The 13,575-nt window shown below is 44.0% G+C and overlaps 3 protein-coding genes across 6 annotated transcripts in view; 2 read left to right on the forward strand and 1 right to left on the reverse strand.

The window, feature by feature from the left end:
* The window catches only part of STIMATE (STIM activating enhancer), a 372,954-nt gene that overhangs the window by 355,359 nt on the left and 4,020 nt on the right, over nt 1-13,575 (forward strand). The gene's annotated exons all lie outside the window — the stretch shown is intronic.
* Nucleotides 1-13,575, reverse strand: part of PVALB (parvalbumin) — a 166,236-nt gene that overhangs the window by 58,204 nt on the left and 94,457 nt on the right. The window lies entirely within an intron of this gene.
* Nucleotides 1-13,575, forward strand: part of NCF4 (neutrophil cytosolic factor 4) — a 78,382-nt gene that overhangs the window by 42,776 nt on the left and 22,031 nt on the right. For 2 of the 4 annotated variants that reach the window (XM_075286865.1, XM_075286866.1), the window contains exons 2-5: nt 4,452-4,517; nt 7,255-7,339; nt 8,086-8,239; nt 8,444-8,514. In XM_075286865.1, the coding sequence (XP_075142966.1) occupies nt 4,486-4,517; nt 7,255-7,339; nt 8,086-8,239; nt 8,444-8,514 (342 nt within the window). In that variant the 5' untranslated portion in view covers nt 4,452-4,485. Of the gene's footprint in view, nt 1-3,324; nt 3,368-4,451; nt 4,518-7,254; nt 7,340-8,085; nt 8,240-8,443; nt 8,515-13,575 lie in introns of those variants that run through there. The other 2 variants (XM_075286864.1, XM_075286863.1) reach the window with 2 other exon arrangements.

Consider the following 13,575-nt stretch of genomic DNA (forward strand, 5'->3'; position numbering starts at 1 on the left):
CCAATTTGGAGTGCCCCTAGAGGTGAAACCATTAACTATATGCTCTACCTCATATTGATAATCAGATTATCCTCAGTCGTGTTGTTATGTAGCCAATGGGGGTAGCCTCGACAATATGCTCCAGGTGACAGCTCCGAGCCCTGAGAGTGATGTTAGCTGCCGTTGGCTCTTGAAATGTAATTGTGTTGTGCTTGTGTGAAAGAAACAAATCTGCACATGAGGAAATTCTGAAGAACATCAAATATAAAGGCCATAATACATCCTTATTACACTGACCATGTTACAGCCACAAATACTTTCCCAGTCACAGATCTAATGAGACTCCATGATAGTGTAAATCATGCCACCAGACCTATGGTCGGAATGAGATTTACAGATGGACGTATTATGCGCGTAAACTTTTTACACAAATGCGGCGTCCAATGAAACATGTCACAGTTTTCTATCTGGTTTGTTCACATCTGAAAAAAATTATGGGGTGAATTTATTAAGACGGGCTTTCTATAATGAAGTCCCTGACTGGCACTAACATCACCTGAGATATTAAGAGGCTTTGGCGCCAAAATGGAATTCAACACCAGTCAACAACTGTTGTAGATTGGAGGTAAAACTCACGGCAGCCTTCTGGCACCAACTATAGTCAATTTGTTGTACCAAGATGTTTGTATGCCCCGGCCCATCTTACATTGTGTCTCGCTTTGCCCTCGTTCCTACAAAGGCAGAGAGGGAGGGCTATACCAATTGTCTGACATAAAGGGAATAGCAAATTCGCCACAGTATGCTTCCATATGTGATCAAATGGAAATGGAAATCCTCTTTGGAATCCTTATTATGGCTCTGCACAAAACCAAGTTTCAATATGATCTTCTTCACAAAGTATAAGCGATTTCACTATCTTTATAGACAACCAAAATCAGTGACCCAAAGTTACTATTGTTATTGACAGAATTCTGTTATATTCTGTACCATGTTCCATCTAGTTTTAAGCAATTTTTTCTGACTAAATTGGAATGTGGTATAACAGGACGGACAGGGCTTAAAATTCAACAATGGGCACTAGAATTACATAAAAATGTAACTATTATTTTTTAACTCAAATTGCAATCTTCTTAAGATTATACAGTGGACACATACATAGAAATGTACCACAGGGGTCTAGGGATGAAGTTTAGAGTAGGACAAGTATGGTGGGGACAAGGTAGTAGAAAAAGTATGGGACAGTAGTAGACATGTACACATCCAAAACACTAAGGGTTGTCAGGGTCTGGGGTTGCTAGGTGGGGTGGCATAGACGCACAAGTCCAGTTTCTTGAGTCCAAAACAAAGGTAGAGTTTTATTTTCACTCAAAAAGGCAGGGAAGCAACAAAAGGAAACAATACAAAAATAAATACCTGCCCGGCTAGGCACTAACTAAACATAGAATAGGTTACCTCACCTATAATAGCAGACTCAACAGTAGGTTGCATCAACCAAGACAGCTCCAACAGTCTGACCTTCCTGCTGGCTCTCCAGCCAAGCTCTGTCCAAAGTCTTGCTGCTGGAGCTGACCTTTTAAACCTCACTGATGAGGACAATTCACAGCAGCTGACACGCTGCAGAAACATCCACAATGCGTGGACTGGAGGGGGTTGGAATGACAGGTCCTACTACCAACCTACCTGCCATTCCTAAAAATCCAGCCCAATAGAGAGAACTTGAAATAACGCCCAGCAGACAAAAGTTATCTGCTGAGAACCAGTCTTTCTGGAGTTTTTCATCTCACCCACCTGAGTAGTCTGAGTTAGATGTACACCCCCTCCATTATCTGACCAGCCATCGGCTTACAGGGTGCATACACACAGAGTAACTCGTAAACATGTGTCAGAGTGACCGCTGTAAAACAGAATCCCATTGATTTCAATGGGTGCCAGTCTTACGTGCGCTACGCATTGAAATGAATGGGTTTAAAAGCCTCCCATTGATTTCAATGTGTAGCGCGCGTAGGACTGGCACCCATTGAAATCAATGGGATTCTGTTTTACAGTGGTCACTCTGACACGTGTTTACGTGTCTGAATGAGTGGAGTGTTACTCCGTGTGCATGCACCCTTAGGGAGCATTCACATGGAGGAAATTGGCGCTGAATTTGGTGTGGAATCCGCATCAGATTCAGCGCTGAAAAGTCAATGGGAGGCCTTTTTCCAGCACTGAAATTCCACACCAAATTCCTCACCATTTTACTCCATGTGAAGGGACCCTTAATGTGAATTGGGTGGAGTCCAGTCTTTTTAGAGATTGTTGAGTAACCTTGTTCAGCCTGATGAATATCAACAGCTCTTCTTGTGAGGTCATTAGAAATCTCCTTGGCTCATGCCATGATACACCTTCACAAACACGTGTTGTAAATATCAGACTTGACAGATCCCTCTTTTATAAATAAATCAGGTCGTGCTTACTCATGACTAATTGTCATCCCATAGATTGAAATCCTAAAGGTTCACATACTTTTGCCTTTCTCAGATACTGTATTTGGCTATCTCCAGAATAAATGGAGTGGTAGGGTAGATGCTGGGCCTGCCTGTCCATTGGGATGGGGACCCCTGTTCTCAGGATTGATGGGAGTCCCAGGGGTTGGACATCCACTGGTCATGAAGTTATCCAATTGTCCTGAAAGTCACGCATAACCTGACCATTGTCCTGACGTATCACACAGGGGTCTTTGCTCAGATGTTTTGGGAGTAAATGATACAGTTCTGAATTTTACCACCTCCACCCACAGCTACATACCTGGACTTGTCCTATTCATGTGATATAAGGTGGTTCAGATTTAGAGCTTTGCACATTTTGCACCAATTGTGATGTCATGTGATGTCTATGATGTCATGTGTAAGGATGCAGTGGACTCAGGACCTTTTTTTGGCAAAAAGCTCCCTGCATCCTGGATTTTTTTTCTAATAAAAGTGTGTGGCCACAGCCCACAACGCCATTCAAGCATGCAAAAGCCTGCGGGCATTGACAAGCCAGTTTTATGGCAGATATGACAAATCATCTTTCACTTCATTTAAGGAAATTACAGATAGGTTGCGGTTGCAGGACATTTCTAATGTTAACCATGTAATTGCCAGTTCCCGGCATTAATATACTGACAGACACTTCCTACGTGCACAACTACATCTCCAGTGTCCAGAGCTGTCATCGGTCATGCTAATGAGCAGAGTAGAGATGGAGACTCACAATGACAGCTGGTGAAAGGGGAGGTTTAAGTCTAGCTTGTGTCACCACTTCCTATTACTCTCCTTCTGCTTTTGTTCACAATTTATTCTACATACTTCCTTTTCTGGCAGAGACAACAGTAAACCCGTCGTGGCGTCCTAAGACAGTGGGACAGGTGAGAGACAGGAGCAGCATGGGGCTGAAGAGTTGTCTGCTTCGAGGTGGGACCCAGGGGTAATCTATCTGCAGGTCGTAGAGTTGAACCATGTAAACCGTGTTTTCTATGACAGATCAGAGAGGCCATGATGTGTCTGTGTGTGATGTATTAGAACTATGTGGTCGTGTACTTTCCTGACAGTTTTAGGATCCTGTGAAGTAAGGGGAAGATTGCAGGACGGTTTCCTGGTGCATTCCGTTATGAACGCTGCAATATATAGAAATCGGATATTTTTCAAAGTACAACTGCTGAACGCAACGGATTGGTAAAATGTAAATCTGGCCCATTCAGACTGTCATATTGATAGTTTACCTATGTATATAAGAGAAAGGAACTATAAGGAAAATAATTCACAGTTGAAAAAATTGATCCATTCAGAAAACTTTGATCTCTCCTGTAAATGGTAGTTTAGACGTAAAAAAAATGAATATTTTTTTTTTTACTGTGTATATATTCTTTATGTCAGTAAGTTTACAGAAATACCACATTTCTATAGGTTTTTGTGTTTACTATTCTTGTGCAATAAAAGCACATAAATTTTTTACTTTTACATTCATGGAGTTGTGTAAAGGTTTATGAGCTGTTGGGTTACAATGATGTTTTCGGGTAGTATTGCTATATTATTACTATATTTCTGTTACTAGTACTATTAGATATACTGAAACGGTGGATTTGGAGGTCATTGTTTGGCCCTTGTCAAAAGTTTGCCTTGTTTGCCTGCTATGTGGCCTTATTCCTCCCATAACCACGGACCTGTGTGATAGGACAAGTGACATCACTCATCATCAGTTCAGCTAATTGCAGTTTGCTGATAAAGCCGAGTCTGTTATCTCTCTATGTAAACACACATATAACACTGAGTCCATTCTCTACAAACATGTGCATATTATCTGATCTGCATAAGTATTGTGATACTTCAGTGTCCTGTTCAGCAAGGTGGTGGTGGTGGGGAAATACAGGAAGAGAGAAGTAGAGACAACAGACAAACTGATGAAACACTGAGATGGGAAAATCCCTTTAAACACTTTTATCAATTATACAGGTCATATCTGCGGTTATCCAACTGATACCTGATCATGTCTCTCCCTCGACAGCTAAGAGATGAAAGGTAAGAGGCATATATCATAAATGTACTGACAATGTACAACTTAAAGGGAAGGTCTATCTTGCCAACAATTTCTTGTCAATGCTTCAATTCATCTAAAATAAAAATAAAAAAATCAGGCAACCTGGTAAATAGCATTGATGTAACATCTCTGCCTCTTCTGATCTCTGTGCCACCCTCTGCTCGCATGCTGTGGCGCAGGAGGCGTGTGCAATTTGATAACTTGCTTAGAGTTTTTGGTGTTGCATTGTCTGAACACTGTCCTATTCCTTCACTTTGTTAATTGATTTTCCAACACACCCGTCTCCTTCACCTTTTTCCCTCTGCTCCTCTAAGAGTTAAGTTTTGTTTTGCCCTGTGATTGACAGCCTGCCTTACTATCAGGTTCAGGTTCGTATTCGTGTATTCTGACTCTTGACCCCTGGCTTTCCCTATTGACTACTCTTTTGGATATCAATTTTGACACTGCATTGCTCGACTGTTACTGGACCCTCGGCTAGCTGACCTCCCTTGTTGTTATTTGTCTTGTCTGCGTTTTATGTTTCGCGTATATAGGAAGGGATCGTCTCCAAGTTGCCGCCTATTACATAGGATAGGACTAGGCAAGCAGGAAGGGACAGTGGTGGGCTTCAGCTTAGGGCTCACTGTCTCTTGTGCCCCTTCCCAGGGTTTCCAGCAGCTACTGGGGAATTGATCCTATTGCAATTCCCTAACACTTGATCAAAAATTTCCAATGGTCCTGTGTCTACAGCTCCTTGGAAGACTTGCATGTGTCTTCATAATTACAGACTACAAACTTTGTTTAGGCCAGTCCTGTAGTCATACTGTCTTCCATCCATTCTCTGTGACTCTGCAACCGTTTTTTTTTTTGTTTTTTTTTTTCAATTTGCAAGGAAGTATAAAAAATAAAGAAACAAACAAATAGAGGTTGTGCCGTTATGGACATTTTCTCCCCTATCCACAGGGTGGGGACAAGTCTCTGATCACTAGGCACCAGAACACTGGGTTCCCCAGTCATCTGGAGATCAGGACGCCCCAAAGTCCCCCTAAGTCATCCATGTGACTGCAGTGCCAGTGTCCTTGTGTGACCAGTGCTCTAGTCACTGGTATGAGGCTGCCAGGACTATAACTTCTCCCATAATATTAGCTTGAGATTATCATAACCAAAGCACTTTCCGGAAAAGGGGTAAGCAGAGAAGACAATTGTATGGCATGCTATTGAAAGAGGGACACAATTTATGGATTTTTTTTAATAAGAAAACCAAATTTCTGCTTTTGAATTTTTTTGACCAATTGGTGTTTCTCTGTTCACTAAGGATTGGTGGTGAAAGGCACATCAGCAATATATTCCACTCTCTGCCTATATATTGGTGCAACATACAGCTGGTCGGGACAAACTGTGTAAAATACATTATTTTGCCTTTGGACTACTCCCAAGTCTTGGGACCCCAAGTGGCGCAAATGCGGTGGTTTGGCTGCAGCAGGAACGCCGTGGCAAAACCACAGCATTTTACAGTCCCTGCAAGGAACTAGCAAATCCCATCCATACATTGCAGAAAAATATGCGCAGGGGAAATATAATAGGTATAATAGAAGCAGAAAGTCCGTAGAGGACAATATGTGGGCTTTCTGTGAAAAGTGAGGCGGGAAAAACTGTGAAGTGTTTCCACTGTGGTTTTTCCCGCAGCGCTTTTTTCTGCGGCTCGCTACATGGGGCCTTAGTCTAAATGAGTTGTCCCTGAAACCGCTGTATATGAATCTGGTTTTTGTTGCATTGAACCACCTGGTTGCTATCTCTAGGAGTCTTAGTGTAGGTGACACCTGAACTAGGATGGTCGAGAGAAACCAGCACATAGCACCAAGGGATCAGGTGAGGGAATAGATGAAGTACAGGCCGCGGTGATGCCTGGTAGCATACATTTGTGTCACACCATTCCATTACCTGTACACATTGGTTCCTTATGGCCAGATCAGTGGCGTAACTACCGCCATAGCAGCAGAGGCAGCTGCCACAGGGCCCGGGACATTACGGCCCCGGTGACAGCCGCTACCGCAGCTATCATTATACTCGGGGGTCTTTTCGGACCCCCGAGTATAATGATTGGAGGACCAGGAGAGGTAAGAAACATAAAAAGCACTGTTACTTACCTCTCCACGATCCTGGCCAGGCCTCCTTCCTAGTTGTCTGACGTCTCTGACGTCACATGAACCCGGCCTGCGTCCCGAGTCATGTGACGTCCGACGTCATTGAAGGAGGACGACAGCGTAGGAGCCGGGGGACAGGTAAGAAACAGTAGTTTTTTATGTTTTTATTCCCCCGGGTCTCCGATTATTATACTCTGGGGTCTGAAAAGACCCCAGAGTATAATTGTTTATGGGTGTCCACAGTGGGACATAATACTGTGTGCAGGAGCCACTATGGGGGATAATACTGTATGCAGGGGCCACTATGGGACATAATACTGTGTGCAGGGGCCACTATGGGGGATAATAGAACATGCAGGAATGCGTAGGAGGGGGTCGGTCGAGGTCTTCGGTGTCGGTGTCAGGTGGGAGGAGGGGTGCCCATGTCAAAACTTTGCCACGGGGCCCCGCCATTCCTAGTTACGCCACTGGGCCAGATATAGCTGTCCAGCGTAGAGTAGACAATTCCCATGTGTTACAGATATATTTACTGATTTATATGTGTTTTTCATTGATGTCTCTGATGTCCTTTTACCTCTTTTGTATATTGCTTTAGTGACTTTGAGCAGCTTGCAGAAGATGTTGCTGTGTCGGCCCATATTGCAGATGTAGAAGAAAGAAGTGGTTTCTCAGTATACTACGTAAGAAAATTCCATAACAAATAATGTATAAGACAAAATTATTATCAGGTTATTACCTGTACAACATATATGGTGCTTGGATAGTCTACTTGAGGGTCTTGAGATAAGATGTCACAATTCTGTCAATGGTTTCTGTTGATTTGAGCAGGATCTACCAACAGTATAATGGAAGCTATGGAAGCATCCTAGTCGGCTTGTATAGGGGTTATACTGTATATACATTTCTTTTGTCTGTCCCTCCCACCTTTCTCTCTCGATATATCCATTTGCACTATTTTGTGTGTTATTTGCATACATTATTGCATTTTGTTATGGCGAACGAGTTCAGCTTTTTTAATATGTACTACCCAGTCCATACTACCTTCCCCCTATATATACATTTATGTATGTAATATTTGTATGTAATCCATAAATATGAATTGTCTTTTTGCCGTTGCTTGGGTTTCCTTTCTTATCTTTTGCTTTATGTGCCGTACTGGTGTAGCTACATGAATGCATCTCAATATAAAGGTCCATACTATCATGGACCCGTACAACTTTCTATAGAAGTGCAATCAAGTCTATAGGCTTGAAAGTTAGGGCCTAACTGCACCACCAGCTTCTTGTTACTTACATTATACATATTTTGTTATATTACATCATCCGCTACCTATGCCATAACTTTGCCAGATTTTGGATAACTCCTTCATTTTATAAATCATATCACATTGATCTCTTACTCTTCCTCCGTCATTTTGTCATTGCAGACATTTGTGATTGAGGTTAAAACGAAAGGTGCATCTAAGTATTTTATATACAGGAGATATAGCCAGTTCTTCACCCTGCATGCAAAGCTTGAAGACAATTATGGACCCGAGAAGGGTATGGCACCCTTTATTTGCACCCTCCCGCCATTACCAGGTAAGTAGCCCTTGTATGTTCAGTTATTTCAGAGCATGCGGTGAATGCAGCATTGAGCTGTGGTCATTGCTGTCTGTACCTTTAGTCGATGACCATTGTCATGGGACCAGCATTCCTCTGTAGCCTAATTTCCCATTTATTTGATGTGTGAGCTCTTATGTGCACTGTGCCCAGTGTGATGTATCTAATAACCTTGTCTTACAGCAAAGATTTATGTTGGGAACAAGAAGGAAATTGCTGAGAATCGCATTCCTCTCCTGAATGCCTATATGAAGGTATAGTTCCTCTGCACAATACAAAGAATAACTAGTCATTTAAAGGGATTGTCTAGTTTAGAATTCAGTTCCAATTCAGTCCATTTAGAAAGCCTATTAAATACGTACCTTATTAAAGAATTTTATATTATTACAGGGACCTTATCTATTAACCAGAGTGGAAAATGGCTACAAAGAAAGCCTTGTGCTATGGAGGACCCAGTAAATCAGTGCATTGCAGAGACTGCACAGAGTCCATTACATACAATACCGGTCCCTTAACCACTTCAGTACCAGGCCAATTTCTCTGGTTCAGGGCCAGATACAGTTTCTATTTTTTTTTCGTATATGTGGTTGTGAAAGCTATAACATTTTTACCATTTGGGTTATTTAGCTATTTTTTTTTTTCAGTGAATCATAGGGCTTTATTTTTGGTATTTTAATTTTTTTTATATCTAGGAAAATATAAACAAAAGAAGGGAAAATTGTTTGTTTTTCATGTTTCACTTTTTTTTGTGCTGCTAAAAAACTTTTTAAGGCCTTGGTAAAAGTTACTAAGGCACCATTTTCCTGGTGGTTGGATTGGGCAGCCTGTAATATAGGGGTTTTACTATACAAGACCCCTTAGGGCAGGGGTGTCAAATTAATTCTCAGCAAGAGATCAGCCTTATGGTTCTCTTCAAAGGCCCATTAACTTGGCGACTGTATAAATGAAGCTCAGGTGTAGCTACATTTATAGGCCACTGATGATAATATATTGTTAATACAGATATGGTAGGTAATAGTGTCTTAATTATCTCCCCCTATAGGTAATAGTCCCCCCATAGGTAATAGTGTCCTAATTATCTCCCCCATCAGATAATAATCCCACCATAGGTAATAGTGTCCTAATCATCTCCCACCTACATGGAATAGTCCCCCCATAGGTAATAGTGTCCTAATTATCTCCCCCCTACAGGTAATAGTCCCCCACATAGGCAATAATGTCCTATTTGTCCCACACATAGATATTGGTGACCCCCCACAGGTAATAGTTCTCCCAACTCCATCCCAAATTACATCACATATGTCATAAACATCTGTTATGTCCTCAGCAATGTGCGGTATTATTGTAACGGTTGTGTCAATGCTTGACAACCATGGTACTGAACCATGGTAGGGAAACGGGGTAGGAAAGCTGTCCCTAGCGCTACGACAGCTGACTAGGCCCTGCCTGAGGCTGTTGGTTGACTGTTCCCAAGCTAAGCTCGGCCCCGACAACTACTGGCTCTCTAAACACAAAGACCTAACAGACAGGTGGGGTGAGAGCTGAAAGAGGCTAGGGACTGGGAAACTAGAGGCGGTCACCCCTAGCGAAAGGATAAGTGCAGCAGCAAACAGTACTAACTCGGATGGGACATGCTGGAGAAGGAATAGGTGCAGCACAACTACTACATACACAACAGGAATTGAGGAGAAGAAGAGGAGTAATGAGGAAAGGTATCACAGGACAGGGGCAAAGCAAACCTGAAACCCAAAACAGAAACTCACTAATACAGGACAGGGGTTGAGTAGGAATGTATGAGGGAAAAGCAGACTCTCACACAGAACAAAACTCACACCACTTCCAATTCAGCTCCAGAAACCGTACAACTCCAACTAAACTCTCCTTCTAGACTGGGCCAAGAATTCTAGTTGGTAACCACAAAAACCGACAAGGACTGAAGCCAGCAGTCAGCCTAATACAGACCCCGGAAAGACCTGATAAGTTAATGACAATTACACACACCTGAAGCTCGTATCCACTGAGACACAAAGCAAGCTCAAGTAGACACTGTGGCAGATGCCCAACCACTATCCCAACAGCTCAGTGGCAAAGAGAACCGACCAAAGAACCACAAAACACTGGCTCAAATCCCTAGATGAAGACCACCGTTTTATAAACAACTCAGATCTTGACAATTATATACCGTCAGAAATCTCTCCACTGTCAGAAAGGCAGGCCTTACAGTCAGGGGTGAATCTACCTTTTTTTCCGCCCAAGGCGGACAACAGAAAGCCGGAGCGGAAGGGGCGGGGCGGAGCGGCGTTAGCAGGCAGAGAGCAGGCAGGGAGCGGACCTGCTCTCTGCCTGAGCGTGAGGGGAGGCCGCTGGAGCAGCGCTGCTCCAGCGGACTCCCCAATCCACGGTGACGCTAAGCCAGTCCAGGACAGCTTGTCCTGGATTGGCTTAGGTAAGCAAAAATGCTGCCCTCCCCGGGGCCCTGGCATAGCGCTGCCTGAAGCGGTCGCTTCAGATCGCCTCATGGGAGGTGCGGTGCTGCTTACAGTCTAGAGTTATCACTGGGCTGTAAGGAACACCCCTCCCTGGAAGTACAAGACTATGAAAGAATACTAGTGGGGGATGTTCCTTACAACCCAGCTATGATTCTAGATGAATTAACCAATGGGCCTGAAGAAGCTGTTAGAGGGGATTATTTACTACATACACAGTCACAGAATAGGGAGTAAGTGTCAGATCACTGGGAGTCCAGCTACCTTGACCTACAGTGTGGAGAATATGGGCAATCTCTAGGAGCCCAATAGATGTAAATGGAGCGCTGGTTGGGTAATCACTTCATTCACATGGAGGATGCAAGGGGACAGTAGGGTCCCCGTTATCCTGATCACTATGAGTCAAAGCACTTGGACTCCCAGTAATCTTACACTTATTTCCTATTCTGTGGATAGAGCATAAGTGTCTGTAATAAAAAAAATAAAAAAAATCCCTTTAAAGTTGGGGGGAAGAATGGGTTTTCAACCTCCTGCATTTCTCTATCCACCCTCGCCTCTTTGTAATTTTTAGGTGCTTTATTTCTGTGACTTGTTCTTTGCTTTTCTTGTTCTTAGATTGACTGATTTGTCTAAACTAGTATTAAGTATTTCTTCTATGATTTTATGATTATACAGTAGTCTTAGTTACACGGAAACCACATACCAGGGCTTGAATACTTTAAAGATATACTGAAGAATAGAACATTTTGCCATTTTTGCTTGCTTTTCTATCAATGATCATATATATATATATATATATATATATATATATATATATATATATTATCTAGGCTTGTAATATGAAATAAATAAAACTATGTAGCTAAGCAGGGGCGATATCAAAATGTAACTGGCGGAAAAAACTGTGGTAGAAAAGCATCACAGTTTTTCTCGAACCACTTTTCACAGAAAGCTTTCTGCAGATCTTCTGCTTCAGTTAGGGCCTGTTCACATGGAGTAAATGCGCATGTATTTTGGCAAAATAAACGTGTAAAAATAAGACTCCCATTGACTTCATTGACATTTTTTTACACATGTAAAAAAACACGTCAAAATACACATCAAAATACACATGTAAAATGTCATTGAAGTCAATGGGAGTCTTATTTTTACACGTTTATTTTGCCAAAATACACGCGCGTTTACTCCATGTGAATGGGCCCTCCGAGACAACGTAGTTATCATGGGATTCAGAATCTTTATCCATTTCCTATCATGCTTTAACTTGAGTGAGCTTAAGCTGCAGTTCCACTTGTGGCCCATAGGTAAGAGTACTGTAGAGCTAGTTTTGCAAAAAATAATATAATAATAATATAAAAAAATAAATAAAGGGGGCGTGGCTAGGCATGCACGCGAGCGGACGCCTGTGATCCGAGCTCCGCTTCAGGCTCCGACACTTTGCGGTGCATTACCGGCAAACATGGGCAAAACTCGCTCCCAGAGGCATCGGGAGACTCCTCTTACCTCCGCGCATACGGAGAGCTCCATCCCGGACTTCTTCGCCCCCCGCGGCGAACGGCGTGGGACCCTGGACTCTGCGGCCTGTAGTGCTGGCGGGCCGCCATCTTCTTCCTCCTCCTCCCTCCCTGCGCGCCAAGGCCTGGAACATGGCGGCGGCTCTCTCCTCGCACCGGACCCTCGGCTGTCGGCTCCTGCACGCCTGGATCCCTCGGCTATGACGTCGGGACTCCCTCAGGTACAGCAGCATCATGCCTCTTCATCTAAGGGGAGTGCAGCCCTGGACGTGGCCATTTCCCCAACTGTCTCCCAGCAGGGAGCTGCATCCCTGGCAATGTCTCCATTACCCACTCAGGGTGAGGTGGCTGCAGGCACCCCTGGGTCTCTACTACATACCCCCCCTCAATTGAGGCAGGTCACCCCCCCACATGCTGGCCCTCTGGACACTGCGGACTGGGGTGCTAGCCCCCCGCACAAAAAATCCTTCCTCCACACCCCACATCCTGCTCAACAGAGCCCTCAGTCACCCTCTGAGGATGCCTCCTCTGATGAAGATTTTTGGCCCCCTGAAACATGTAAGAGGCCCTCCCGCCCTGCTCCTACCACTGCGGCCTTGCGGGCGGATGCCCCCTCTTTTGTCTCACATCTCCCCCCCCTGATGAAGCCGCTCTTACTTTACAGAAACACCCTGAGCTGCAGGCTCTTCTAGCCCTAAGTAGGAGGGACATGGACAGTCTTGCTTCTGACCTTAAGCGCGCTTGGCGCCATGATCTGCGTGTTGTGAAATCTGACATTTCGGACCTGCAGCGGCGGGTACAAGCCCTAGAGGACTTTAAATCTACAGCTGCCTCCTCTATTGATAGTCTGCGACAGGACTCTGATGCTCATTCTTCCCAATTGCGCAACTTAATCTCCCATATGGATGACATTGAAAATCGTAATCGCCGCAATAATATACGTATACGCGGCCTCCCTGAGTCTGTTCAGCCTGCTGACCTGGCTGCCACGCTCACTGGATTATTTAATTCTCTTCTTGGGCGCCCGCTTGACTCTCACATTGAAATGGACCGTGCCCATCGGGCGCTACGCCCTCGCAGCTCTGATGACTCTAAACCCCGAGATGTGATATGCAGGATCCACTTCTATGCTGTCAAGGAGGAGATTATGCAGAAGGTCCGCAACAGCCGCACTGTGCCCTTTGAAGGCCACGATTTGTCTATTTTCCCAGATCTTTCTAGATTTACCCTTCGTCAACGCTCTGCCTTGAAGCCTCTTCTATCCGTCCTACAGGAACGTAAGATACCGTACCGCTGGGGCTTCCCGTTCGCTCTC

Source organism: Leptodactylus fuscus, chromosome 9 (genome assembly GCF_031893055.1).
Source record: "Leptodactylus fuscus isolate aLepFus1 chromosome 9, aLepFus1.hap2, whole genome shotgun sequence".
Classification (NCBI taxonomy): Eukaryota; Metazoa; Chordata; class Amphibia; order Anura; family Leptodactylidae; genus Leptodactylus; species Leptodactylus fuscus.